Source organism: Serinus canaria, chromosome 13, assembly GCF_022539315.1.
Source record: "Serinus canaria isolate serCan28SL12 chromosome 13, serCan2020, whole genome shotgun sequence".
Taxonomy (NCBI): Eukaryota; Metazoa; Chordata; class Aves; order Passeriformes; family Fringillidae; genus Serinus; species Serinus canaria.
Window position 1 is genome coordinate 16871558 of NC_066327.1, and position 27568 is coordinate 16899125.

General features: G+C 48.8%; 2 protein-coding genes across 2 annotated transcripts; both read right to left on the bottom strand.

The window, feature by feature from the left end:
- Nucleotides 1-2057: 2057 nt before the first annotated feature.
- On the bottom strand, nt 2058-6947 carry LOC103817381 (serine peptidase inhibitor Kazal type 9). Its single transcript, XM_009091546.4, has 4 exons — nt 6780-6947; nt 4683-4714; nt 3432-3559; nt 2058-2533 (listed from the first exon to the last, which is right to left on the bottom strand). The coding sequence occupies exons 1-4, from the start codon at nt 6826-6828 to the stop codon at nt 2488-2490; spliced, it is 255 nt and encodes an 84-aa protein (XP_009089794.1). The 5' UTR covers nt 6829-6947; the 3' UTR covers nt 2058-2487.
- A 6900-nt stretch (nt 6948-13847) lies between these two features.
- Nucleotides 13848-19258, bottom strand: IL12B (interleukin 12B). The gene is made up of 6 exons (XM_009091547.3): nt 19174-19258; nt 18084-18371; nt 17283-17394; nt 16195-16388; nt 15325-15470; nt 13848-13967 (listed from the first exon to the last, which is right to left on the bottom strand). The coding sequence occupies exons 1-6, from the start codon at nt 19256-19258 to the stop codon at nt 13848-13850; spliced, it is 945 nt and encodes a 314-aa protein (XP_009089795.1).
- Nucleotides 19259-27568: the final 8310 nt, after the last annotated feature.

Below are 27568 nucleotides of genomic sequence, written 5' to 3' on the forward strand. Positions count from 1 at the left end.
AACCCCAAAGGAAAACAATCAGAAATCAGAGATGCTGAGCAGTCATCAATAAAAATTCTGTTCTGGCCTTGATCAGCTGCCAAACAAAAGATCACATTGCATTTCTTGTTTCTCAGTTACTGCTGGTGGAAGCTGTTTGGTCATACACAGTTTATATTTTAGGGAGGTTTCAGAATCCTGGTTCTCTGACACAGGCATTGCTGAATCAAAACAAAAGGACTGAGGGAATTAATGCCTTCCTTTAAAACCCCAAAGTTTTGCACCCCACAAACTCTCAGTGCTTAGCAGCATCCCTAGTAGATGTTTTTAAGCTTTCACCTTCTGAGGGATGAATGTTCTCTATCCCAGCTGACCATAAATCATGGAATGGTTTGGGCTGGGAGGGACCTCAGAGATCTCACCCCACCCCTGCCATGGGCAGGGACCCTCCCACTGTCCCAGAGCTCCATCCTTGGACACTCCTGATCACCAAAGGAGATGTTAATTACACAGTAATTAATTCTGCAGGGAGCAGAACCTCAACATTCCAAAATTAAAGCTTCTAAGAGAACATCTGAGGTGCAGGAGCACAGGTGAGAATGGTGCTGTGCTCACCCCAGCCAGCTTTATTCTGGCTTTGCTTTTGCAGGGACCCCACTGTCTGGTTTCCAGATTTCATCACCTCTTGTCCTAGAAAGAAATAAATGTTTTGTAGGACCTCAGGAAAGCCCTTCCTTGTCCCTCAGCTGTAAATACAGCAGCTACAAAGACACACCAGGTATTTAAGTACCTTTCCAGGGCAGAGTTTTGCACTCTCATTTCCCTGAGTGCAGGATCTGTTCTGTTTCCTATTCCACACCAGCATTTTATTTCCTGTCCCACAGAACCCGAGCTCAGCTCACTCAGGCTCTGCTCATTTTCCCTTGCCCCCATTTCCATGGCACTGCTCCATCCCACAGACCCGACTGGCCAGCCTGGCCAGCCTCTCCAGCATTTCCTCCAGCTGTCACTGGCAGCAATTTGCAGCTGATGTTCTGTGCTCTGGTATGTGGCAGGAGCTGCTGTGCCTCTGGGCTCTGCCAGCTTTGAGCTGAGGAAAAGCTCCCAGGAGGGCAAAAGCTCCCAGGGAGGCAGGTCCTGCTCTCCTGCTGCTCCTGGGAGGATCCATGCCCAGGGATCCCAGGGATTCCATGTCAGGAATGATCAGGGGCAGACTGCAGTGCCAGGGAAATGCAGGGGGTGCTTCACACCTCTGACTTGCAGCTTCTTGAATCACTCCTGGGGCTGCATGAGAGTTTTGGTGCCTCAGGTTTGGTGCACAAGCACAGCCCATTAAATATCCCAACAAACCAAAGCAGTGGCTGGGAATATCCATGAGGCTGGAAGGCAGCAAATATCCACAAATCAGTTTTTTCTGGCATTGTGAGGAAACTCTGAGATTCCCTTTGTTTTCTCAATCTGATCTTTGTTTTCTTATCTTTATATTTTTCACTCTGTTCTAGGAACTTCTTTATAGAAGCCTCTGAACTATGAGGAACTTTTACTTTACCTTCCTCATTTTCATTCCTGCTGCCTAATTGCTGGGACCTGGTTTCCAGATAAACAGAATTAAGGATAGGAATGGATTTGTTCTGTGTCCAGCTGCTCCAAAATTTTCCTCCAATAAGGTCAGTCATTCACACTGTTAATTCTGGGAAAATACATTCCCATGTCCAAGTATTGAGTAAAAGACATAAATTACTTTAACAGCAAAGGTAATCAGGATTTAAGAGCAGGACAAATTTCTTTAGGTTCTGAAATTTGTCAAATGAAAAGATTAATGAATGTCCCCATTTAAATGACAGGATTTAACAGACTGCTACAGTCTTACATTTTACCAGATTTGTCTCATTTAAAGCAAAAAAAAAAAGAGCCAGATTGGGGGATAAATTCCAGAATATACAACTTCTATATCCCAGCTTTGGATTTTTACCTCTGGACCTAGCCCCTGCTCCACCACAGTTTTCTGTAATTTGAGAAATACTGGTTAGTCATGGATGCAATAAATTCTCTAGAAAGTTCACCATGGACAAAAGAAATAGAGTGAAGTTTTATTTTAATAAACAAGTACACTGAGTAGCTGAACAACATACAGGAACCAGAATTGTACAGAGAGGGATGAAAAACAAGCACTTGAAATTCAGCTACAAAACTGGGAGAGTCAGAGCAGTGCCTGGGAAAGCTGAAAACCTTTGGGAAAAAATACCTGCTGAAGTTTCTGGGTAAAGGAAAGAAAACATTTGATAAATGAGCTGGGGAGACTTGGGGCATTGTCAGAGGATCTGAACTTCAGCCATGGAGACAAAGATCCAAGGAAGGGCTGCTGTGAAGGCACAGGAGCAGCTGTGCTGCGAGGCAGGAGTGTCAGTCCCAGCTCTGGAGCAGGGACAGCAGGGCTGGCACTTCTCCCCAGGCTGGGCTTGGCATGGCAGGAGGAGGAAAGGCAGGAGGGGCAGAGTGGAGCTGTCCTCAGCACGCTCCTGCCTGCTTCACACGCAGGGTCCCTCCGCTCTTCCTGCAGGGAAAACACACGGGCATTGCACCTAAAGCTGCACCAAAGCCTCTCAACCCTCTGCTGACAGAGGGGACACCAGAAACACTCACAGCAGCCATCAGGGCTCTCGTCTGTAAACAGCTTTCTTTGCAAAATTACACACTTTATCCATAAACCCAAGACATTGCCAGCACCACTTCTGAATTTTGGTGTGACCTGCGTTGGGTGCAGGTGCTTTGTCAGGTCTCTGTTGCTCATTGGACTCTTCACTGTCCAAATTCACAGTTTCTGCTGGAATAGGAGGCTGCTCACACAAATATCAGGGTATTTTTCAGTGACTGAATCTTACAGTACCTGCAGAAAGCTCCTCACACAAACAGGAATAATTTTTTAGTGTTCAGCTTTACAGTGCCTGCTGCAAGTTGCACACACAAGTATTTGGGTCATTTTTTGGTTCACTATTTTATGCTTCCTGCCAGAATAGGACATTGCTCACACAAATATCCAAGTAGTTTTTTAGTGTCCAAATTCACCATTCCTGCCAGAATAGGACATTGTTCCCACAAATATCCAAGGAATTTTTTAGTGTCCAAATTCACCATTCCTGCCAGAATAGGACATTGTTCCCACAAATATCCAAGTAGTTTTTTAGTGTCCAGCTTCACAATTTCTGCCAGAATAGGAAGTTCAGACCTGAATATCTGGGTCTTTTTTAGTTGCCTATTTTACACTTCCTACCAGAATAGGAAGTTCTCACCATCATTTGTTCTTTAGATGAGTTGGACATTATCAGTGGGAGGAACAATTATGGCATAAAGGACAGGAGCAGAGAAGTACCAGCCCTAAAGAAACCCAGCACTTTTATGGGGTGGAAATCCCAGCTTTTGGCTCCCAGGGGTGTGGGCAGCTCAGTACTCACAGCACAGCCTTGCAGAAGGAGCATTTGTTGTTGTAGGTTTTGCCATCAGAGCCACAGAAGGGTTGGTAGAGCCTCTCACAGTAAATGGGCCTCCCTCTCTCCAGCTTCTTGTACTCACTGCAGTCCACCTGCAACGAGGGCAGCCCTGAGTCTCACACCCCTGGGCCAAACAGGGGAAACCTCACAAAGAAAGGATTTACAACATCATGGCTCAGGCCTGCTGCTGGGGCTGGGGGCAGCTCCTCTGCTTGTTCCCGAGAGAAAAATCGTAAGAATGAAAAGTCAGCACAACAATTCATTCTTGTGAGAAAAATAAGTTTGCACCTGCAAAACCAAGAAATTGGTGCAGTGGGAATCAATGAGGAAGATGTGTAAACAATCCAAGAATAAAGAGGTTTGGTGGGTGCACAAAATTCCATTTACTGGCCAATGAACTGGCAGTGAATTGTTATCCAATTGGGTTTGACACAGCGAATTTTGAACTCCTATAAATATGAGATAACTGAGTAAAAACTGGCATTTTCTGCATGAAGAAACTGAGCCCCATCTGCTTTACTGTGACACCTCCTCCATGCATAGAAATCATTAATATATCCAATTTTGGGGCGTGCTCTGGTGCAGCACAGCCAGGGAGGTGACACCACCTCTATGGGCAGAGGCCAAGCCCCAAAAATGAAACATTTCTGCTCAGAGCTGAGAGGGGGGCTGCCTGTGACAGGGACTGGGCAGGAACGGGGTCCCTGGGACAACACAGAGGAGCAGAGTGTTGGGATTTATCATTATCTGATCACACCACTCAGTAAATCCAGGTGGGATCAATTCACACCCAGCCCTTCCTTGGACCCTTCAGGGATGGGCTCCACCCCCTCCCTTCTTCCAGACATTGACCCCACAGGACTCAGAATGAGAATCTCCAGGTACCTCATTTAGGAGCTAAAAGTCATCCAAAAAGCCTTATAGTGTCTTCACCAAGTAATTATTATTATTTTAAATATAGATTTCTCTGGCCTAAAACTTCTCCTTGCCCAATTTCTTGCCCAGAATGCCAAACAGGTCAAAACATCTGAAAGCTGTCAGGAAAGCTCTATGGAAACCCCATATCCCAAACTCAAGAACTTTCACTGAAACCTCAATAAATTGGCAGCATTTAATTAAAGTTTAACATGTTGATTTTCTGACCTCATGTTATTGTATTATAATTTTTTACCTCTTATTCTCTATTTTTATATTGGGAAAAAGGAAATCACTCACCTCATTCTCTGTGGCAGCATCTGCAGTGGAAACTGAAAGAGAAAATGAAAACAAAAGAGAAAATGAAAACCCACAGTTAATGAACACTGAGGTGCAAACCAGGATGATTTCACTCAGCAGAGCTGAATCTTTTACCTCCTGAAATTCAATACTGAGAGCTGTGCAGTGTTTAGTGAGGCCCAGGGGTCAGAACCTATTGAACAAGAGGGGTTGGTGCATTATTTACCTTAGAAACTTCTGACAGCTGTTGGAAAGCCTTTGCTGGGGAAATGGGGGAATGGAGCCATTGCTCACCACAGAACCACTGACAGCCCAGCAGTCAATATTACATTTACTGTTCATCCTGTTATTTTCTATTTACTGTCCAGGATTAACTGCTGGTTGAGCATGACTGGGGTTTAATTCCTGAATTTACCAAGAGCTGCATGTGACTGTGAGCAAACCACTTGTCCCTTCCTTAGCTGTGTTTCCTGTCAATAATGAGAATAAAACACAATATTGACTGTAAATAACAATGATAACACACTTTGGCTCACGGTCCCACGTTAGGAAGTGTTTCCCTTGTTTCAGAATGGATTTTAAGGTGCCTGGCTCCTGTTTGTACCTCGTTCCTCTGGAGCAGAGCCCTGTCCTCAGGTGGGGCTTCAAGGAGCTCTTCCAAACAATGCTGATTACACCTCCCACAAAGCAATCAGCTCCTTGGCCTGGCTCCACGCTGCTGACACATTTCTCACTTTCCTCAGGAATGTATTTGCCCCTCTGCTGTCCCATAATCACATCCTGGGCCTTACAGGGGTAACAGGCAGAGATTTCTGTGCAGAAGGAGCAGGAATGTGTCCTGGAGCAGAGCTCTAGCACTTGTGGTTTTGGATTAAATCTGGATTATTTTTTTTTTTATCTTTAAAGATTAAACTTTCCAAATGTGTTCTTGTGCAGAGCTCTAACAATTGTCTTTCAGAATAAATTTGGCTTTTTTTGATCTTCAAAGCTTAAACTTCCACAAAAAACTTCTTTTCAAACCTGTTTACACCCTCACATCAAATACAGCTGTTCAGCATAAAGAAAATGAGCAGAAATAAAGCTCCAGGCCAGGTTTCCATCCCTGCCACCAGAGGCTGACTGAGATTTCATTATTCTGGAATTGGATTCGATTTATTCCACTGCCCCCCAACCATTCACATCTGGTTTTTTCTCTGGTAACCTTTTAGGAGCCACTCTGCAAATGGAGTGAATGCAATAAAGGTGTGGCTCAGAAAGTGCTGATTCATGAAGTTTTCAAGCAGACAAGATAAACCAGAAAGTTCAAGGAAGAGATTTCCTGGAATTCTAATGGAAGGAATATTTATTTATTTCCCTGCAGTTAATGAAACACTGAATGAATTATTTCCATCACATTTCATTTAAACTGCTGGTTTTCGTAAGAATTTTGAGACTGAGACAAATGTCAGAGCAACCTCTTCAGAGCTACTCAAAAGATTCTTTTGTTTCAGAATTTTGCATTCAACATTTTTGTTATTTTGCATCTTTAATGCTCATAATGCTTTAAAACTTCTATACTACCTGCGAGGTGTGGAGTCCTGCACTTTTTTAATGCACTTATCTTTCTCTAAAAATGCATTTTACTGAAATTTTTTAGTAAAAATAAAATTGCCAAGTAAAGGCTGAAGAAATTCCTCCCAGTTCCCTCTTTTTTAGAGCAACCTCTCCCTCAAATCTCTCTGCAGCCTGGAAAAATGAGATTAAACAACCATGATTCCCAGCTGTTTTATGTGGCCTGAGCATCATCAGCTGTCCCCCTGCTCCATCAGTTTGGCAGGGGCAGGACCTCACCAGCTCCCAGCTCCCTTCTCAGATGGAAATTTAAAAATAAACAGATAAAACCAGGTGGTTCTGAGGTGTCACAGAACACAGCTCTGAGCTACACCCTGCAAGGAGCAGCTTCCCTCCAGCCCAGCCCCAGCTGGGTTATAAACTATTACGGTGCTAAATAACAGGATTTTAACCAGAAAATCCCATTTTCTCCTCCCTCCCTCCCACCCACCCAGTGCAGGAACCCCCTGAGGACCTCCCAGAAGGAAAGCCCAGGGAGTTACTCACATGCCAGGCACAGAGCTGCCACTGCCAGGAGCACCAGGGTGACCTTCATGGCTGTCCCCAAGCCAGCTCAGCTGCCTGCGGTGTGACAGGAGGTGACAGTGTGGCCATGGCCCCGTGGCTCCATTTATAGCCAGGGCTGGTGATGAAATGCCCTGCAGGTGATTGGGGAAGGAGGTGCCCAGGGCAGGGCCAGAGGATTGTCCTGGGCAGGGGCAGGGCTGCGTGTCCCGGTGCTGATGGAGCAGGGATGGTCCTGCCTGAGCCCAGCCCAGTCCCATTCACTGTTCCAGCCCCAGCAGCCAGGGCTGACTCAGGGCTGCCTGCTCTGCTCTTGCCATGGGGACTCACAGCTCAACGCAGTTCCCAGGGAAGAATAATCCCAGCTGGGTGTTTGCCAAAATATTCATCCCAGAAGGGCTTAATTCTTTTTTTGGGGGGGCGTTTTGGAGCTGTTTCTGAGCTGTGGTTTGAGCTGAGAATGTAGGTAATCAATAAATGTTGAATTTCTCATCACTTAACAAAAGCCATAAATACTATCAAATCCAAATTCCAGGATGGGCAAAGATCCAGTTGGAGCTGGAATTTTATTTTCTGAATGCCCTTTAGTGGTTTTGTTCTACATTTTTTCTTTTTCCTTAATTTGGACATGTGTTCCCGCGAGGCTGAGAGGACAAAAGGCAGGGTGGGGTTTGCACTGGGCTTGGTCTGGATCCCACTGCTTGGGGCTGTCGGTGATTTTGTGTCCTGGGGAGCTTTTCTGGAGAAAATCCTGGCAAGGAGCATGCAGCAACTCGTGGGGAGGATTCAGGACACGTCTGTGGCTGATGGACAATTATGAGCAAATAGGCAACAGGAGCAAAACCCAAACTGTGCCACAAGTTCCTCCTGGGTTTGGAGCACACACAGCCCCCAGGGGTGTCCTGACACTAAAACTGCAGCCTGGCAGATCCTGACATGAGGAAAGGGCCCAGCCCAGTGCTCCCAGTGTCCCCTGGGATGCAGCCCCAGCATCCATCCCATCCCAATCCCATCCCAATCCCATCCCATCCCAATCCCATCCCATCCCTCTCAGGGAATACAAATCCTGCCCAGTTCATGCAGGGAGATTTTCCAACACTTGAATTTCAGTCCATAATTCCCAAGGTGTCCCTGGTGAGGCTGGAGCTGCTGCCCTGGGACAGTTCTGGGCTCCCTGGCAGGGAAGGGCACTGAAATGCTGGAGCAGAGCCCGTGAGGGAGCACCAAGTGCTGGGGGGTGAAACACAGAGGAGAACTTGGGAGAAGGGGTTGGCTCCATTTGGAGAGGGAGGAAACAGAGGGAACAGGAGCCAGAGTCCTCCTGGAGCTGCAGAGTGAAAGGAAGAGGGAGCAGAGCAAATTGCAGGGAGAGAAATTCCAATTAGATGGGAGCAAAACAAATTTCACAACCATGAGAGGAGCCACAGAGATCACTGGAGATAGTGAAAATGGGTCTGTCCTAAAGGGGCCACAGAGGGTGTGGGCAGCCAGGTGACCTCGTGGGCCAGCCCGGTGGAACTGGGTCTGGCATTCCCACTTGAGAACCTCAAGTGTTGCTGGCATTTTCAGGGACCTTGTGGTGTCTTTGTCCTCATGAATTAAAGTTTGACAGAGCAAACGTGGGCAGTGAAGCACCACAGTGGGAAAAAAGTTCCTTGGAAAGGAAATGTTGGGATGTGTACAGGAACAGCTGCCTCCCAAAGCTGGGTGAGTAAGGACTAATTGCTGAACTTAGGGTAAATATGGTAAATCAATCATTTCTATTGAAGAATTGTGAGCAATTTTGTCCTCATCAGCAAACCCGCGAATACCTGTAAGTTTATTGTGGAACTCCTGTAATTTTCTACCTTTGCCATCATATCTTGTTTGTTTCCCAAATTCTCATCCTTCCAAGTTGATCTGTTGAAGAAGAAAAAGCAATTCTGTGGTGTTACATGTGGTAAAATATTAGCGTGCATTTCTCTGAGAGTAAGAAAATTTTCCCACTTATTATGTATTCCAAATTTTAGATTGCTTTTAGCTTTGGAGGCCTGGTTGGAGCACCACTGGGATGCCAAAAATGCTGCCACAGCAGGTCATTAGTTAAGTGCAGGGCAGGATGTTCCCTGGCTGCATTCCAGAGGAGGAACCTGCACCCACCCATCCATGGAGAGCCTCCCATGCAGGCCATCCACAGAGATGACGAACAGCATGTGGAAAAGGTGAAAAAACCACTTTGTCACTGAGGGAGGGTCCAGCCAGGGCTGCTGCAGTCACAGGGGGCCCTCCCCTCCCTGGTATCCTGGGTGTTTTCATCCCCAGCCCCAGCCAGGGTGGGTGGCTCAGGGTTGTCCGCCCAGGTGCAATTAAAGCATCAGATTTTGAAGTCTTGCTCAATGCAGGGTTTGAGAACCAAGGGCTGCCTTTGTTCAGGCTGTGCCACAGCCTTTGGGTGTTTGCCTGGGAAAGGAGATGATGCCTTCAGTTTGAGCTTTCCTATTTTCCAGACTCTGCCTTGGTGAATAACTCTGAACTCCCTAGAAAGTGTCAGCAAGGTCTCCTCCCAGCTCAGTCCCACAGAACAATCCTTGTCCAGCCCCAGAACCAAGGACACCGCTGCAGCTTCAGCCCAAAGAGTGCAAACAGCAGGGAATGGAGGAGAGCAACCTGGGAGGGTGGGACTGCATCCCCTGGAGCTGGGACTGGACACTGAACCCCAGCATGGAAATGGAGCCAAACCTATCCAAGGGGGAGAACTCATGGCCAGGAGTCCATCTGGGGTGGAGCCAGGGCCGGGCTCTGGCACTGCCCAAGGTGTGCCCTGTGAAGGGATTTCCATAAAAACCTATTTATTGCTGTAACTCTGCCCAGCCTCTGCTCCAGGCAGCCTCTGAAGGTATCAGTGTTCCCTGTTTTCCACCCCTGTGGGACATCAGAGCCTTCCTTCAGCACTGTGGGTGTCAGGCCAGGCCAGAGCCCTGCTGAAGGTCTCGTGTTTTGTCTCAGAAACTAAAAATAAACCCAACAGGCTGTGCAAAGGCTGGAGCTGATCTTTGTTTTCCTTGTCCCTCCTGAACTCTTTGGGACACAGTGCCAGGAGTGGTTCTGGTATCCTGCAGGCAGCCCAGGGACCCTTTGATTCCTGTGTCAGACTGATGCCTCAGGTTTGAGGTTTTCTATTTTCCCATTCTGTGCTGCTTTAGTGTGTGGGTCTGAGATCCACATCAGGGCATGGTGAGCTCTGCACAGAGCAGGGAGACAAAACAATTCCTGCTCCAGCTGGGCACCAAGGACAAATGACCCAAATCTCAGCCCAGGAGCACAAACCCCGTGGGCTGGAGAGAGAAAAACAAGAGGGATGGGACTGGATAACCTGAAGCTGTAATTGGACAATTAACCCCAACATGCAAATGGAGCAGAGCTGATCCCAGGGAGAGACCCCGTGCCCCGCTGTGCATTTTGGGACCATTTTGGGTCATCTTGGCCTGGCTGGGCTCTGGTGCTGCCCAAGGTGGATCTGTTGAGGCCTTTTAATAAATCCCTACTCTATTCTTTAGCTCTGTCTGGTCTCTGTTCTAGGTCAGCCTTCACAAGGCATCAAGCCCATTGATGGTTCTGAGCTGATTCTTCACAAAAATAAAGCATTAATGGCTTAACTCTTCCACAGAATGGGCTTTGAAAAGCACTGATCTGAAATCAGTCCTTAATTTGAAAAGGACTGATCTGAAATCACCTCAAGATGCAATTTCCAGGTGTTTGGACTTTCTTGAAATGTCAATCAAAGTGACATTTCAAGAAAGGTCTCCAGGTGTTTCCATGGCTCACAGCAGGGTTGGGGGATGTACTTTGGTTTTCCCTTTATTAAAAATAAAACGTTTCTAAAAGAGAAGCTACAGCTTACGAAGAAGAGGGGTGGGAGGAAGATCAGCATGGAGGAGGGGTGGATGTGAAGCATTTGGAGCTGAAATCTGTGTTCTCCCCCAGAACCCCTAATTAAACATCAGCTTTTTTCCCCCCTTTGCTCTCAGCAAGTGCCTGCTTGCCCAGCTCAGGGGCTGAAGCTCTTGGAGAACAGCAAATTCCTACCGTGACCAATTAGTGCCTCATTAAGGACACCGAGGCTTCATCTGCCCGCGTTCCTTGAGCCGAGCAGCACCCACAGAAAAGCCTGGGGGCAATTAGTCAGGCTCTGTTCAGAGCAGATTTCGGCAGGTGTGGTACCCAGCCCAAAGCCAAGGGCTGAGTGATGGGGATGAGTGGAAAGCTGGAGGAGCTGCCCCTTCCCAGGGAACGGTGGGGCCTGGGAAAAAGAGCAGGGAAAAAAGCAGAAAAATCTGGGTTTTGTACAGTCAATGACTCCTCTCTCTCAGGAATAAATTAGATCTAAAATTTTATGTCCGAAATTCGGATTTTGCAATCTAAAGGGTTTTTTTGGGCGGGGGGAATTTTGTACATTGTGCAGCTTGTATCTGTGCACTTGACATTTATCCAGAGTTTCCAGATTATTTACAATGCAAAAGGAGAGGAAAGAAAGAAGAGAAGCCCAGGGGCTGACTGACACATCCATTGTCATGTTCTTGGATGGATGGAGCACGTTAGAATGTCATCTCCTTAGTGTGGAGCCACCACAGTGAGTATTTTTTGCTTTTTATCCAATCTAGGCAGAGATGGGAGCCTGACAATTCCAGAGGAGACATTCACAGGCACTTGGGTCCATGGAATGCCCAGGGGATGGACAACGGGGGATCAAAGCCAAGTGTATTCCTCAGGGAGCAGCCACCTGCCAGAGCTGACTCCTGCAGAGAAAGGGGCAGCTCCAGGCTGAGCTTTGTTGTTTTCCTGAATAAACTCAGCCAGTGCCTTCCCCCTAAAGCCTCTCTCACTTTCTGGCCTCATGGCACAGACAGGCACATCCTGAAAGGCAAAGGGCAATTTAGGCTTTGTCAGGACTAACATTCAGCTGAATATTCCAAGAACGGAGACTGGGCTGGGCCCAAGCTCAGGAGAGGTTCCAGGGATTGGTTTCAAGGTTTAAACCCTGAGGGTCAGGAAGGTTCTGTGACCTCTGACACCAGGGAGGAGCCTCTGAGCCCTCCAGTCTGGGGCAGGCGGGTTCAGTTCAGAGCTGGAGAGCACAAAGAAGCCCAGAGCTCTCCCCTCCTGCAGGCAGGGCTCAGCAGATCCTGCTGGCACACCCTGCTCCCTTGGCTGGGCCATCCTCTGCACTTTTACAGGCTGGGAATTTGGTATTATTAATTAGTAACAATTCATTTGCCCTGCAGACATTGAGACAGAAATAGTGTCTGATCCTCTGGTACAAAAGTGAGCAGTGACACAATCATTCTTAAAAAGACCACAAAGAAACCAAATTTTCTTGTTTCCAGGTGTATTTATTATTAGCTCCTTTGTAAACAAGCACATAAATTGCCTTTATAGCCAAAATAAGACATGTAAACTTAATACCAACAGGTCTTGTAAAAAAATTATCAGCAGTTTTCTGAAATATCAGATACTTCACACATTTCAGTGTTTAAATATCTTAAATTACCTCCCATGGCTAAGACTGGGACAAGGAAGCATGGTTGCAGTGAAAGACTTTAATGTCAGTGATTCTGTCAGAGAATATTAAGGCCTGAATATTCAAAGATATTTCAGAGTATTTTGTCCTCCTGGAAGTCAGGGCTCAGTGTTTTGACAAAGATCCATCCCTGGCAGTGCCCAGAGCCAGGCTGGAGCTCTGAGCACCCTGGGACAGTGGGAGGTGTCCCTGCCCATGTAGGGCTGGAACAGATGAGCTTCAAGGTCCTCCCAACCCAAACAATTCCATGAAAAATACAAAGGTTTCAACTGCTGCTTCCTCCCAGAGCTGGGCCCTGGCTGTGCCAGGAGGAGTTTCCCTGAGGTTCTGTGAACACACCAACACATGGTGGGGCACTCTGGCAGTGTGGGCTGCAGAAATCTCTGCTCTAAAAGTCTGATTTCATGGCATCATTAACCCCCACCCACACTCTGGGGGATTTCACACCCTGGGGTGCAGTTCCAGCTGCCCTGAGGGCTCCTGACTCTGTGCCCTGTGCAATTCCACAGCTGGAGATGCCCTGGGCACAGCTGGATCATGGAAAGGCCCCCGCAGTGGGAGCAGGGGAGGCTGTTGGGAGGTGAGAAATGCAGCTCCTGGCTCCCAGTGCTCCTGAGGGGTGAGAGGAGGCTCAGAGCTGCCTTCACACCAGTGCTCCCAGTGGGCTCCAGTTCCATGGATCCCTCATGGAGAGCTCTCCAGCTGGGCATCAGCAGCTGTGGGCACAGAGAGCTGGCACAGGGCAGCAGGAAACATCCCCAGAGCTCTGCAATTCCTGCAGTTCCTTCTCTAGCCCAGTGTCCTGGAGGGTGAGGATGGCCTGGGTACCCCACACCCAGCTGCTCAGGCAGCCAAGACTCTCTGTGCTTGCACAATCCCACAGAAATAAATACAAATAAATAACAAATAAACAAATAATTAAATCATTAAATAATGGAAGATGCAAACACTTCTTTCAGGAAGTGACTTTCCAAATAAGTTAACACATGCAGTGGTTTGAGCAGCAACTGCCACCCACTGGCCTTGCAAAGTCAATAAATAAATAAATAAATAAATAAATGAAATATTAAGTACTAAATAAATACTAGATAAATAAATACTAGATAAATAAATAAATAAGAAATAAATAAAGGAACAATAATAATATGCAGGACATAAAATAATAGCTGCCAGCAACATGTCAAAATCATGTTCATGTGACATGATGGATGCTAAAAGTGTAACTTGAATTTGGGGGATTTAGGAGCTGCCAAAATCAGGACCACATTCAACTGTTACAGAAATAAAAAAAGTTATGGCTTCTTAAGACTCTCAAATGGAAACTTCTCTTCTAATTGTGCTTCTGTTCTTGTGCCAATTCATCCTTTGCTTTCTCTGGCAGCACTGTGCCACCCTCCTCACTGCTTATCTGTGAAACAACATCAGAAATTTCATTTCCATGTGGGTTCACACCAGAGCTCTGTGGTTCTGCTCAGCCCAGGCTGGCTGGGTCCTTACCTGCACAGCGAGGACCAGGGGCTCCAGGAGCTGAGGTAGCAGCGGTCCCTGGCCTGCACCCACACCTCTGCTGGCCCCGGGGGCAGCTGCACCGACTGCTCCTCTGTGTCATACACCTGGGGACAGGGACAGCTCCTTCAGGGGGGGCAGGACCACCATGGGGCACCAGGAAGGGTCACTGAGCCCCCACCAGAGCCTGGGGTCCTAAAGGCTCCCACGGGTCCCAAACTCCTGGGGCTCGGGAGAACCTGAGCTCAGCAGAAAGAGCTGGAAAGCTCAGGGACCATTGAGGGGTGTCCCAAAGTGACCCAAACCCACTGAGGGGTGTCCCAAAGTGACCCAAACCCACTGAGCCTGGTGTTATAAATGACCCAAACCCAACCCTAAACACTCATTATATAAAGGGGTGCTTTGTTAATCTGTATTTTTCTCTTTTTCCTCCTTCTCCCAGAGCAGGAGCCCTGAGATCCAGAGGCTGCTCCTCCTGAGTGCCGTGCCAGTCCCGGCTGGGGCTGTGCTGGCTCAGGAGCATCCCCAGCCCCTCCCGGAGGGATGCAGGAACTTACACCTCCGGGAGCCGGGACTGAGCCCGGGGGAACGGCCCCATCTGCTGGACAGGCTGGACCCATCCCCAGCGGGAAACATCCCCTGGGTGCCTTTGGTTTGCCCCGGAAAGCCGGGATAACCCGGGATAACCCGGGATAACCATTCCTGCTGCCTGCCCGGCTCAGTGCTGGACCCAGGAGGGGCAGCACCGGGGCAGTGCCAGCTGCCCGGTGGGCAAGAGGCTTTCCCTTTTTTATGGAAAATTGAGCACATTCCTAGGCTCAGTCTGGATAAGATCCTTCTCTTGTTTTGGCCTGGAGGGTTGCAGAGGGCTCTGCTGGTCACACAGGAATATCTCAGCACTGCTGACCATTCATGCATTTAGGAAAAGCTCTGTCTCTGTGGGATGCTGCCTCCAAGGCAGGCCAGTGTGTGTCTGAGGTATTTTGGGCACACGTTGGAGATTTAACCCTGAGACAGGTAATTAATCCCATTAATGAACTGGGAATTGGGGGGCAAAGACCAGAAATGCCATAGAAATGCCTCCAGGTGAGTCACTGAGCTCTGATTTCCAATCACCCATAAAACCTGAGCTGCCCAGGGATGAACAACTCAGCAGGAAATTCGTGTCACAGATCCTGGGGTTTGGAAATTGGGATTTTCCCACATGAGGCCCTGCACGGCCTCCTAATGAATTAGTAAACACAACCATGCAATGCTGGACAGGATTTTCTGTCCTCAGCTGCCTCAAAGACCTTCCTGCTCATGGACCTGAGAAAGGCTTTTTCTGCCAGGACAGAATTTGCCACTTTTGGGGCTCAGCACCATTTTTTTTAAAGTTTTTAATTTTAGTTGATTATTCTCGCATGCAAAAATGATTTCTACTATTCAGGTAAGAAAATGGTGTCTCAAATGTTGTGTTTCTACCTGGTATCTGTGTCTCCTTGTGCTTTTAACTTTGACCTTGAAAGTCAAAGGGAAGTAGGAGTTTGGGGTGCTCCAGGTCCTGGGATATGTCCAGGTCACTGTTCCATTGGTGGCCACGTGCTGGCACTGGGGGGGGTCAGGCTTTACTGCAAGGGAAAACACAGAGGGAATTAATTCCTGGTGCCAGCTGAATGGCAGCTCTTGGAGTATCATTGGGGAGAGTTTCATGGGAATGAGCTTTGGGAGCCTTGGGGTTAAGAGAGGAGCAGCCTTGAGGTGTGAGAGCTGCCTTGGGTGCTTTTTATGGAAAATAAAGCACATTCCTAGGCTCAGTCTGGATAAGATCCTTCTCTTGTTTTGGCCTGGAGGGTTGCAGAGGGCTCTGCTGGACACACAGGAATATCTCAGCACTGCTGACCATCAATGCATTTAGGAAAAGCTCTGTCTCTGTAGGATGCTGCCTTGTTTTCCTGTGCCCTGTGGCCACAACTCAGAGCCCTCTCATCCCTGTGCCTGTCTGGGAACCTAGCCTGGCTGGGAATGGCTGAGGAGGGAACCATCCACAGCCTGAGCAGTTCTCAGAGAGGAGCCTGCTGGATTCTCTGCCTTGGCCCTTCCCAACCACATCCATCCTTTGGGGACACTCAGGGACCTGTGGGTGTTGGGGCACTGGAGGTCACAAGCCAGGAAGATGCTGCTGCTTCACTTCCTCATCCTTTTCTGTCCTGGCATCCCCTGTTCCTGTAACTGGGGCCTGGTGGACATTCACAGAGCACGGGGCAGGGATTCCCAGGGCTGGGCTGAGCCCTGACTCCCACTGGCAGCAGCAAAATAAAGCTCAGAACCAGCCCCCACTGCTGGGCTACTCACTGATGTCCCTGATGAAGAAGCTGGCGGTGTAGTTCTCATAGAGCACCTCATCAATGACCTCCAGGATGATGTCAATGGGCTGCTGCTCCTCAGCAAAGGGACAGAAGTTCTCCTTGTGGCACTGGGCTGTGTAGGTGGTCAGGGCCCCCTCGGTGAGAGCCACGGGGCTGCTGCAGGACACGTTTCCCTGGGGGCTGGAACAGAGCAGGGACAGGACTGGGAATGCTGCTTGTCCTGGCAATGGGCTGCCACAACAACAGCATTGGGGAGGAAATGGTTTGGTTTGCCTGAAAAGGGTCAGTGGGAGCTGCCACACTCCCAGTGCTGAGGGATGGATTAATGTCAGTTCTCAGCCTCAGCTCACCCCTGCCTCAGCAGCAGGAATTAATATTTAAACCTAAACCAGGACCTCCCAATCCCACCATCCCATGGCAAGCTCCAGTTTCCTGCTTTGTCCCTTTGCCCTCTCCCAAACCCTGCTGAAGGAATGAGGGCTGAGAAGTCTCCACTGGAGAACAAACACCAAAGGCTGCCAAAGCACCACCTGAGGCTGGCTCTGGTTTTGTCTCAGCCAGCTTCACCCCTTGGCAGCTGTTTCTCCTCTAGCAGGCTGAGGTGACCTTTGCTGGAGCACTTCATGTCTTGGAGAACTCCTGGGGCAGTGGGAGGCAGGAAATCCCCCCAGGGTTCCCAGCACAGGTCTCTGCAGGGTTCCTCAGCCCAGCCTTGTCAGGCCCTGTGCTCTGCAGTGGGGGCAGCCTCCCACTCCACCCTGCCCTGGGAGCTGTGGTTCTTTCTGCCTTGGCTCCACTTCCCCTCTGCCCTCCACCGACTGTTTTGCTATTGCTTAAGTGACCCAGGGGCTACTCCAGCCCACTTGGACTCATTCCTTTTTCAAGGCTTTAACAATTTCTGAGTGACTTCCATGCCCTTTTTAAGTTAACTTTGTCCCAGGAATGACTCAAAACATTTTGGGGATGTTCAGACTTGGAAAAGAGATCTCCCCCACTTGCCTGCCCCTAACAACCTGAAATCCTGCACAGAGTAACACCAAGGGCTGCCCTGGGAAGGGAAGTACAGACTCTTACCCTTCCAGGCTTCTGATGGTGAACTTCACATTTGGATTATTTTCTGTCATCCAGGAACATGTGAAAATTCCAGAGTAGTTCTTTGCCTCACACTTCAGAAATGTCCTGGGCTCTAGACAGAGAAAGAAACCAGGGGTTATTTACTCTTGTTTGTCAAAATGGCCAAGGCAGAGAGAAACAATTCCTGAATTCACAGATTCCCTGGCAGCACCGTGAGGGACTCAAATACGAGACTCAGATGAGTGAGGCTCATGCAGAAAATGCAAAACATCCCAAGCTTGTCTCCTGAATGGAGAGGCCCAAATGACAGCACCTCAAACCTGGGCCAGGCCCTGGTTCTGCCAAATCCCAGAATCCTGGAATCTCCTGAGCTGGAAGAGACCCCCAAGGATCATGGAGCCCAACTGCCCAGCCCCCAAATCCCACCCTGGCATCCCTGGCGCGCTGTCCAAGCTCTCCTGGAGCTCTGGCAGCTCCCTGGTGAACCTGGGCAGTGCCAGCACCTCTGGGGGAAGAACCTTCCCCAAAATCCACCCTGAGCCTGCCCTGGCCCAGCTCCAGCCCTTCCCTGGGTGCTGTCACGCAGCCCTGATTTTCCAAACCAGGAATTCCTCCCATCCCTCCACCCTATCATCCTGGAGAATCCCAGATAAATCCCACGGCCCCAGTTCCTGTGCTGCTCATCAGCTGCACTCCCCAGAGCCCCAGGAGGGATGCTGTCCCTGCCCCTGCCAGCACAGAGAACCCCTTTGCAAGGCCATTCCGGAGCCTGAGGGGCCGCTGGCAGCGCTGGGGCCGTACCCTGGAAGGCTGTGAGGGCGTCCCTCAGGAGGCGCCCGCCGGGGCCGATCCTGGCGATCAGCAGCAGGCTGGAGCTCAGCACCCTCAGGCTCTCCTCGCCCACACAGCTGTAGTTGCCCGCGTCCGGGAGCTCCTTCACCGCCACTCTCAGCGTCTTCCCTCTCTGTTTGCCCTCCTGGAAAGGGCTGGAGTCCTTTGTCCAGAGCACTGCCTCCTCAGGGTTGCCACAGCTCAGCTCCACCGTGGTGGCCGGGGCCTCGGCGTCCCAGCGGGAGTCGATGACAAACACTGGGGAGGGAGAGGAGGAGATGTCGGGAGCTGCTCACAGGGAGCAGGAGAGCTCGGGCTGAGCCCTTCCCGCAGCCCTGCCTGCAGTCAGCTCCCCCAGGGAGGCCTGGCCACCAAGGAGAAACTCTGAGGAACCTGTTAAATATGGAACCTCAGCTCCAGGGGCCTGGGAGCCTCCCAAACTCCCTGGGAGTTTGCAGAGGGAATCTACAAACTCAGAGTTTACTCTCAGTGCTGACAAACAGACTTGCTGCTTTCAGCATCCAATCCCTCCCGGGGAACCCCCAGGATAAATATTCTTTTTAATGTGCAGATAAGTCATTGAAAGAGATGACAATCTGAATTTAGCCCGATTTTCTGAGAAATTATTCAAAAGAATTGTTTACTACCTACCCTGTATTTTCACAAATGGATTTACATTTAAGTTCTTTACCAGAGAAGCTGATAAACTATTTCTAGGTTTTAGGTTTTACTCAGAAATATATTTTCTTTTTCACAACTAATTCTTCCCCTTTTTTTAGGGCTGTTCCCTTAGTCTCAGTTTTTGCATCCAGGCTGTGTGACTGAGACTTTGACCACAAGGAGAAGGAATAGGAAATAAAACAGTTACTAATGCAAATATTGCAAATATGCTGTTGGAAAACATTTTAGGACTTTTAAATATTTTTCCATGAACTCCAATTAATTATTGTCAAACAAATAAACATTTGGCCTTGGCCTAAGATACTGGAGTTAACAGATCCTGTGCTAGTGGCCACAATTACAATTCCAAAGTTTTGGGTCTAAGCAGAGATTTCCTTACCATTTTCCTGCAGTTTCCACTGGGCACTTTCCAGTAGGGCAGCAAAGGAAAACAGGGACAGTAAGGCACAGAGGAGGTGAGACATCTGTAGGGGAAAAAAACCAATTATTAAACTTCACTGAGGTTGGCTGAGTGTGCTCCAGAGTCAGGCTGGGGCTGGGCAGGGTGACAAGGACACAAAATGAGTCCCAGTGAGCTGAGGAACACCTTCCCATTCTGAGAACTCTGGGATTCCTAAAAAATGGAATCTCAGCATCTTGCTGGAGCTGGAGCCAGGATTTTGATCCACTTGGGATTCTCATCCCAAGGCAGTTTAGAGGAGGAATCACTCCACAGGAATTGTGTGAGTGGCTCTGGGCCCCCAGTAAATGTTCCTCATGCAGGAAAGGCCCTGCTTGGTCCAGTGAGGCCAATCCCAAAGAAAAGGCACTGGATGAAGGATCAGGGGCTGCCCAGGCAGGTTTGGATCCCCATCCCTGGAGGTGGCACTGGGTGCTCTGGGGATGGGCACAGCCTGGACTGGTGATCCCAAAGCTCTTTCCCAGCCCCAGTGATTCCATCACTCCCCATGGCCAAGGCACTGCCCTGAAGGATCAATGGCATCACCTTCCAGCCACCCAAAGCCCAGCTTGGCTCAGCTCATCCCCAGTCCCACAAACCCAGGGGCTGAGGACAGCCCCAAGGAGCTGCTGAAGGGTTCTGTCCCCATCTCTGACCAAGTGACAGCAGGGCCAGTGCAGAGCTGGGCCAGCCCCAGTGCTGCTCCTGCTTCTGGAATCCAGCTGAGCTCTCACAGCCTGAGCTTCTGAACAATCCCAGCCAAAATTCCTCCTGGGTTCAGTGCCCAGCTGTCTGCAGGAAGGGCTGGGAGTGGAGATCATTGCTGCTCTATGTCCAATATAGAAATGGCTATTTCTCCTGAATTTGTTCCAAACACCACAGAACTCTCCATAAAACACCAAACACCTTTGCCAAACATTGTCCTAACTACTGGGTGCATAAAAGCTTCAATAACAGTGATTTAGGTACACTTCCAGACCTTTTCAAACTGGAGAGTAAACCAAATTAACAGAAATATAATCACTTTGAGAGAGATGGTGAATATAATTTTCAAAGCCTATTCTAACTACAGTGGGAGGCTGAATGCAAGTGGAAAACACAAAATTAAGTGCTTTGAGTTGTTTCTTTTCCTCCCAAACCACTCTCTTTGTAATGAAAGAGGAGTAGCTCTCCTGATTCCTAGAGAGCAGAGTGTGCTCCTGAGCAGATCAGTTCCTAGAGCAGCTCCTGCTCTTCTGAGCATCCTAAGTCCTGGTCATAAATCATCCAGTGCCCTCTGGATTTGTATCCAGCTCTTAATGGGACCAGGAGCCACAATAAAGTGTCTGGAGAGTGTCCAGGAGAGGCAGCAGCTCCTGTTGTGCTCAGAGAGGGGCACAAGGCTCAGGGAAAAGCCAGTTATTATTGGACAGAAATGACAGAATAATTTAGGTTTGGAAAAGAGCTCCAAAATATATCATATCCTATTAGCAGTGCTAATAACTGCTTCATTACACTCTTAGATTTCAGGCAGGATTAGCTGGAATTTCCAACAGAAAGATTCATTTGGCAACTTTCTGAAAATTGCTGGTTTCTGTCACAGAAACATGAAATTCATCACCACCCTTCATAAACCTGAAACTGAGCATCAAAACATCAAAACAGCAGCTCAGACTGGGGGAGAGCAGTGGGACTTGTGCCTTCTCTTCCATTCATCACAACTAAAACCTCCAAAATAGAAAAGTTTCTCCTGCTTTGAGGGAGAAGCTGCATGATTCAGGTTTTTGATGAAACCAGTCAATAATTTGCATGGAAATAATTCACATTGTAGATGTGGGAGAGCACCCCTCCCCCATCTCAACATTTCATTGAAAAATTAATCAGAAATAAACTCAGATTCTGAACACCACCAGTGCCTGAGCACTTCAGAAATGAGAATATTCCAGCACCAAATGTTCAGGGAATCAGGGAATTGCAGAATCATGGAACAGTTTGAGTTTGGGTTGGAAGGACCTCAAAGCCCCCCCAGTGCCACCCCTGCCATGGCAGGGACACCCCCACTGTCCCAGGGTGTCCCAGTGTCCAGCCTGGCCTTGGGCACTGCCAGGGCAGCCACAGCTGCTCTGGGAATTCCAGCCCAGCCAGGAATTCCCAATTCCCAATCTCCCACCCAGCCCTGCCCTCTGGCAGTGGGAGCCATTCCCTGGGTCCTGTCCCTCCATCCTTGTCCCCAGTCCCTCTCCAGCTCTCTTGGAGCCCCTTCAAGCCCTGGAAGGGCTCTGAGCTCTCCCTGGAGCCTTCTCCTGTCCAGGTGAGCCCCCCCAGCTCTCCCAGCCTGGCTCCAGCCCTGGAGCAGCTCCAGGGCTCCTCTGGGCTCTCTCCAGCAGCTCCAGGTCCTGCTGATGTTGGAGATCCCAGGGCAGGAGGCTCTGCAGGTGGGTCTCACCTGAGCACAGGGACAGAGTGTCCTTGGCGTCCCCTCTGGAGCTCGAGGGCTGGGACTGAGCCCATGTTCCTTCACTGAGAATCTCCAAAGGATTCCTGCCAGGAAGGAACCTCTGGACATCACCTGGGCCAGCCCCAGCTCAGGCAGGAGCCAATGGGACAGAACAGCCATACAAAGGAGCTTGGCAGCACTCCCAGCCCAGGAACACCAGCCCTGGTCAATCAAAGGATTGTTATTGCCTGGTGACACAGGCACAGCCCCAGCAGCGTTTACAGGTGGACATCCTGTGCTGAACTTCATCAGGACATAAACACTGCCCTGAGGAAAAGTCCCCAAAACTATTTCAGTCCACTCTCAAATAAATAATGCTAAATTTGCATTAGAGTAAAGAAGAAATGAGTTCTCACCATTGCCTGGGGAGCCTGTGGCTGGAGCTGCAGCTGGAGCTTGGCTCTGAGATGAGGAGGAAACAAAGCTCTGGTCCCAAAGTGTGCAGAGGAAAGGGGAGCTTATAAACCCTCCTGCCACCGCAATGCCGCAGGATTGCAACACGTGGCTGCAGTTCCTACTTCACATTGGGCCACAGCTACAGCCCAAAAAAAAATATTTGGGACTCCCAGGTAAACTTCGAGGAGGAAATGAAATTATGAGATTGTAAAGCGACCTTTAGTGGTTTGCCAGAGTCATTTCTTTTCCTGGCTGGTTTTCTGTCTCTCATTCTGTCTCTTCACCACAGAGGAAGAGTGAGGAGATAATAAACTCCCAGAGTGTCTGATGGGAAACACAGGATGAAGACAGAAAGAGAAAGTTCAATAAACTAAAACTCTTTCTACCTGATAAGCATGAGATAATTACATGACCTCTAATCTCAGCTCCCACATCAATCAGCAGGAAATGGAATAATAATTTTTAATTGCTGGTTCCCAGTTGTGTTTGTTCTATGAATTGAGACTTAAGTCAACCAAAAAATAAACAATTAGTTCTATTTCAGAGACACCTGTTATTTGCACATTATTTTACTGCAGATTTTAAATAAAACCTGAACCTCCTGTTCCTTTTAGACCTCAGGCATAAGAAGAGCCCCGTGCTCCACATGGCCTTTGAAAATGAGGAAAGGCTGTGTGGATTTTTCTTTTATTGTTTGTGAAGTAATTGAACACAATTCTTATTATTTGCCAGGCAAACACTGCTTATAAAAGCAAAAAATAAAAAACAGGTTTGAAACTCAACCTGACACACTTTAGGAATTAATGGAGACACAGCTTGATTCCAGGGGCTTTCCAGGGGCAAGATTCCCACAGTGCAGGGATTGTAGTGCCAGAATCCTGATCCTTTGCTACAGAATCCCAGAATGGTTTGGGTTGGAAGGGACCTTAAAAATCATCTATTGCACCCCTGCCATGGCAGGGACACCTCCCACTGTCCCAGGTGCTCCCAGCCCCAGTGTCCAACCTGGCCTTGGGCACTGCCAGGGATGCAGGGGCAGCCCGAGCTGCTCTGGGAGATGTGTGCCAGGGTCTCCCAGAGAGCAATTCCCAATTCCCAGTATCCATCCATCCCTGCCCTCTGGCACTGGGAGCCATTCCCCTGTCCTGTCCCCCCAGGCTGGGGCCAGGCAAGAAATGTGGCTTGAATGGGGTCACACTCACCTTTGGGGCTGAGCTGTGACCCCTTCCCAGGCCCCAGGACACAACCCCAGGCCTGCATTCCCAGGTGGCCCTGATGACTCCCTGATGAATCCCAGAGTGCCCAGCCTGCTCCCCAAACACGGGAATTCCCTGTGCCAGAGCTTCTGGCAGAGCTGGGCACGGGCGGAGCACTGGGGCTGAGGGGAGGGGAAAAGTGCTCCCTTCCCTTCCCACCCCAACTGCTGAACAACCCAAAATCTGCTCCCTTCCAACCCCAACTGCTGAACAACCCAAAATCTGCTCCCTTCCAACCCCAACTGCTGAACAACCCAAAATCTGCTCCCTTCCCGCCCCAAATGCTGAACGTGGCTCAGAGGGGATCCTGGGGCCATTCCTGACACAGAACTGAGCAGCAGCCCCTGACTGCTCACCTGAGCTCTGTGTCAGTGCCAGAATGGACAGGATGGAGTTCTGGGCACTCCCAAAGCATTCCAGGTGTCAAAGGTGTCCCCTCTCATCCTGGTCCCTGGGTGCCTTTGAGGGCAGCTCAGAGGAGGCTGTGCTGGGCACCATTTCCCAGCTCACCTGCTTGTCCTCATCCCCAGAGCCCACTGTGGAGTGAGGACAGGAGCAGCTCAGGGGGCAGGGACCCCTCCCCTCCTGCAGCAAACACAGCCCTGGGCACAAGGAGGGAGAGCCCAGGCTGGGCACAGATTTGTTCCCATTTAAGACAATTTGCAGTATCCAAAATCCCTTTTGTGATAACAGCGAGCCAGCAGTGACAGGAGTCTGGGAGCTGAGACCAGTCCCAGGTACAAAAAAGGGCAGCAGGGAATTTATGGGCACACTCCCTGCTCACCATCCCTTTTCAGCTTCCATGGCTGCACGTCTCTGTAGCCACAGTGACCAGTGCAGAGCTCCACAAAGCTCTTCAAGTGCTGCTCACTGCTGGAACATGGACAGTTACTCATCAACACAAATAAACAATAATTCATACAAACAAACACACATTTTCTGTGTGTGTCTGCATCAAGCCTTCCTAATTCCCTTGGCTCAGCTCTGGTCCCAGGACATGAGGAGTGACCTGGTGCCCAAACTTTATGCCAAGAATCCCAAACACCAGTCCTGGAGCACAGACACCTCTGGGTGGAACTCCCATGATGGGATGGTTTCCTGTGATCCACCAGAGGAATTTTTAAATATTAAAACACAGAGATTGTGAAAAGCTCTTTCGATGACAGCCTGGTTTTCCACTATGAGCTCATTGATTCTGAAGGGGAAATTTGGAGGGGAGCAGCTTCTCCCCATCTCCTCACTCTGCTTCCCCTCTGACACTGACAGAGAATGTGCAAACCCTGTCTGTGCTTTATTCAATGCTGAGGGAAAACTCCTTTTTGGCAGAAAAGGCCCATTTGAAAAGAGCTTTCCTTTCTTAACATTTTTGCTTTGTGGAATGACAAAGAAATCACCCCAATCCAGGGGGGAAAAACCCTGTGTAACTTAGGGAAAAGGAATAATGATAAAAAGTGTACAATCTGTATGATTCCTCTCTATGGAATCCATTTTCCATGGATGCCCATTGGCAGATTAATGCCAAAGATCAACTTTTATTCCCAGGATTTTTAATGCAGTAGCACTGAGAAGGGAACAGTGTTCTTTATCTGTAATTCTATATATCATTCTATAATTCTTAATCTATAATTCAGTCATTTATGTGAATTCATCAGGAAATACTGTGTCATATTAGTGCACCAATGAATTTTCCTAAAAAATTCCCATTAAGCCACTCCACGGAATCACTGAACCAAGCTCCAGCCTTGAGAAAAATACAAAACACAGGGGAAAATTATATCCAACTTCTACCAGAAAGCTTTATAGGCCAGAGATGAATCTGGTTTTGTTACCACTGGAGCAGCTGGCCAGGATGGGGATGTTGGGAATCTCCCCCTCCCGGGGTGGAGGGGACAGGAAGATGGGCAGGAGCACCACTGAGCTCTGCCCTAACCAAGAACAGGCTGATGAAGTTCCCACATTCCAGGTGGGAGCTGTGCCCAGCCCAGGATGGCACCTGGGATCCATGGAGCAGGAGCTGGTGCCCCCTGAGAGAAGGGAAAAGGGGATTTCACCTCCTGGTGCTGCCCCAGGAGCTCACAGTGTGTAACCCCAGAGCTTTGGGTGCCTCTGCACAAACCCCTGGGCTTGGGGACAGCTCCAGAGGGACAAAAGGAACAGGAAGAGCCAGAAGTGCCTTGCACAGGGATTTGTAAAGAGAGGAAAAGGGAGGTGTGACATTTCCAAAGGGGTTTAAGAGCCAAATCTCGTTTTCCTCAGTAAATGACTCTGCAGAGTCAATGGGATTTGGGTGCTTAATTCCTTGAGATGCTTTTGCAAATCTTTACAGGTGCTCCGGGAATGTGGAGCAGGGATCCAGGAGGAATTGGTATTTCTGATAGATTTATTGCAGAATTAGAGTTATCAATCCTCTCTGGCTCAGGAACTGAGGAGGCTCCTCCCAGGGCATGCACAGGGAGATGGTTCAGTGCTGCTCCAAAGTGCAGTGCAGACCCCTGCTCCTCTGTACCAGCCCACTGCTGCCACCCACACCTGGCACTGGGATTAACCTGACTTGATATAAACCTCACACTGAGATCAGCTTCACACTGGGATTAACTTGACTTCATATAAACCTCACACTGAGGTAAACCTGACTTGATATAAACCTGACACTGAGATCCACCTGACATTGATATAAATCTGACATAGATAAAAACCTGACACTGCAATCTGACATAGATAAAAACCTGATACTGATATCAGTCTGCCAGCCCCCAGCTGGAGGAGCCAGCTGCAAGCTGGGCTCTTCTCTTGAGCTGCACTCATTTCTTGGGGATGTTGTAACTCTGAACTCCACCACCAGCTCTGCTTGGGCTGTGTTACAGGGCTGGGGGTGGGGAAATAACACTGCAAACTGAAAGTCAAGGGAAAAGCCCAATAAATTCATTTCATTGAAATTCAAGGAGCATTTTCTTTGTCTGACAGCTCCTAGAAAAGGAGTTTTCAGACAAAGCCCAGCCAGGCCATTCTAGGCCCAAGGAGAGTTTGGACCATGCTCAGGGACAGGGTGTCCAGGAGCTGGACTGATCATCCCTGAGGGTCCCTTCCAGCCCAGGATATTCCATTATTCTCTAATTAAAGCTCTCAGGGACATACCTGGAAGAAAAAGGAAGTTGTGACAATTTCCTATTTTGCTATTATTTATTAATGTATGAATATTTATTTTGTGCTAAAGTCTGGGGACCCAAGCTGAGGATGGGATTCAGGAGAAGGGATTCAGGAGTTCACAGGAACACTCAGTGCCAGACAGGATCCAGGCATCTTGTTACATCATTTTTTATCTGTCAGAAAATTCCAAGTTCCTCAAGGTGGGGAAAAGAAACTTTAAATGATGTAATAAGAGCTCTGACACCTCCCATGACTGAGGCAATGAGGTCATACAAGACCTATTTGGAAAGCAAAAACTTTTCACCAGTGAACCACTGAAGCATCCCTGAACTTCTGAAAGCCAAAGACAATTTTGGAATGACTGCAGGGCTGCTCTGTGACACCACATTCCCTCTGCAGCAGCCATGGAACAAATGGACAATGCTGTCACCAGCCCTTTAAAATGAGAATTCAGGAGCCCTGCCAGGGGAGGGTTTCCAGGACCCACAGCAAAGAGGGGATGGTGCCATGGCAAATCCTCCTCCTGCTCACTCTGGTGCTACCACACAGTTCTGACTGGGACAGGGCAGACCTTGGTACCAGTTCCTCAGGGATTGGGACAATCTCCATGGTCTCTTGTTGGTTTTCCCAGCTTTTACAGAGCTCCCAGGGTCACTGAGAGGCATTTTAAAAGGTTTTGCTCCATTATCAGTCTCGATGAAGGGTGAGGCATAAGAGATGTAAAACTCAACACCATTCCATCAGAAGCCAGCCCATCTCCTGCTTACAACACCTCAGAAATGGTTTCCAGCCTATTAGCTGTAGCCACACAATGCTGCTAACACCTCTAACAGCAATCACCTATATTTTTACCTATATTTAGCACCAATCACCTATATTTCTACCTGTATTTTCAGCTATATTTAACACCAATCACCTATACTTTTACCTATACTTTTACCTATATTTTTACCTATATTTTTACCTATATTTTTACCTATATTTAACACCAGTCACCTGTATTTTTACCCCTCGTGGTCCTGCTACAAATCATCTCTCACAGTTCTAATTCTCTAAAACA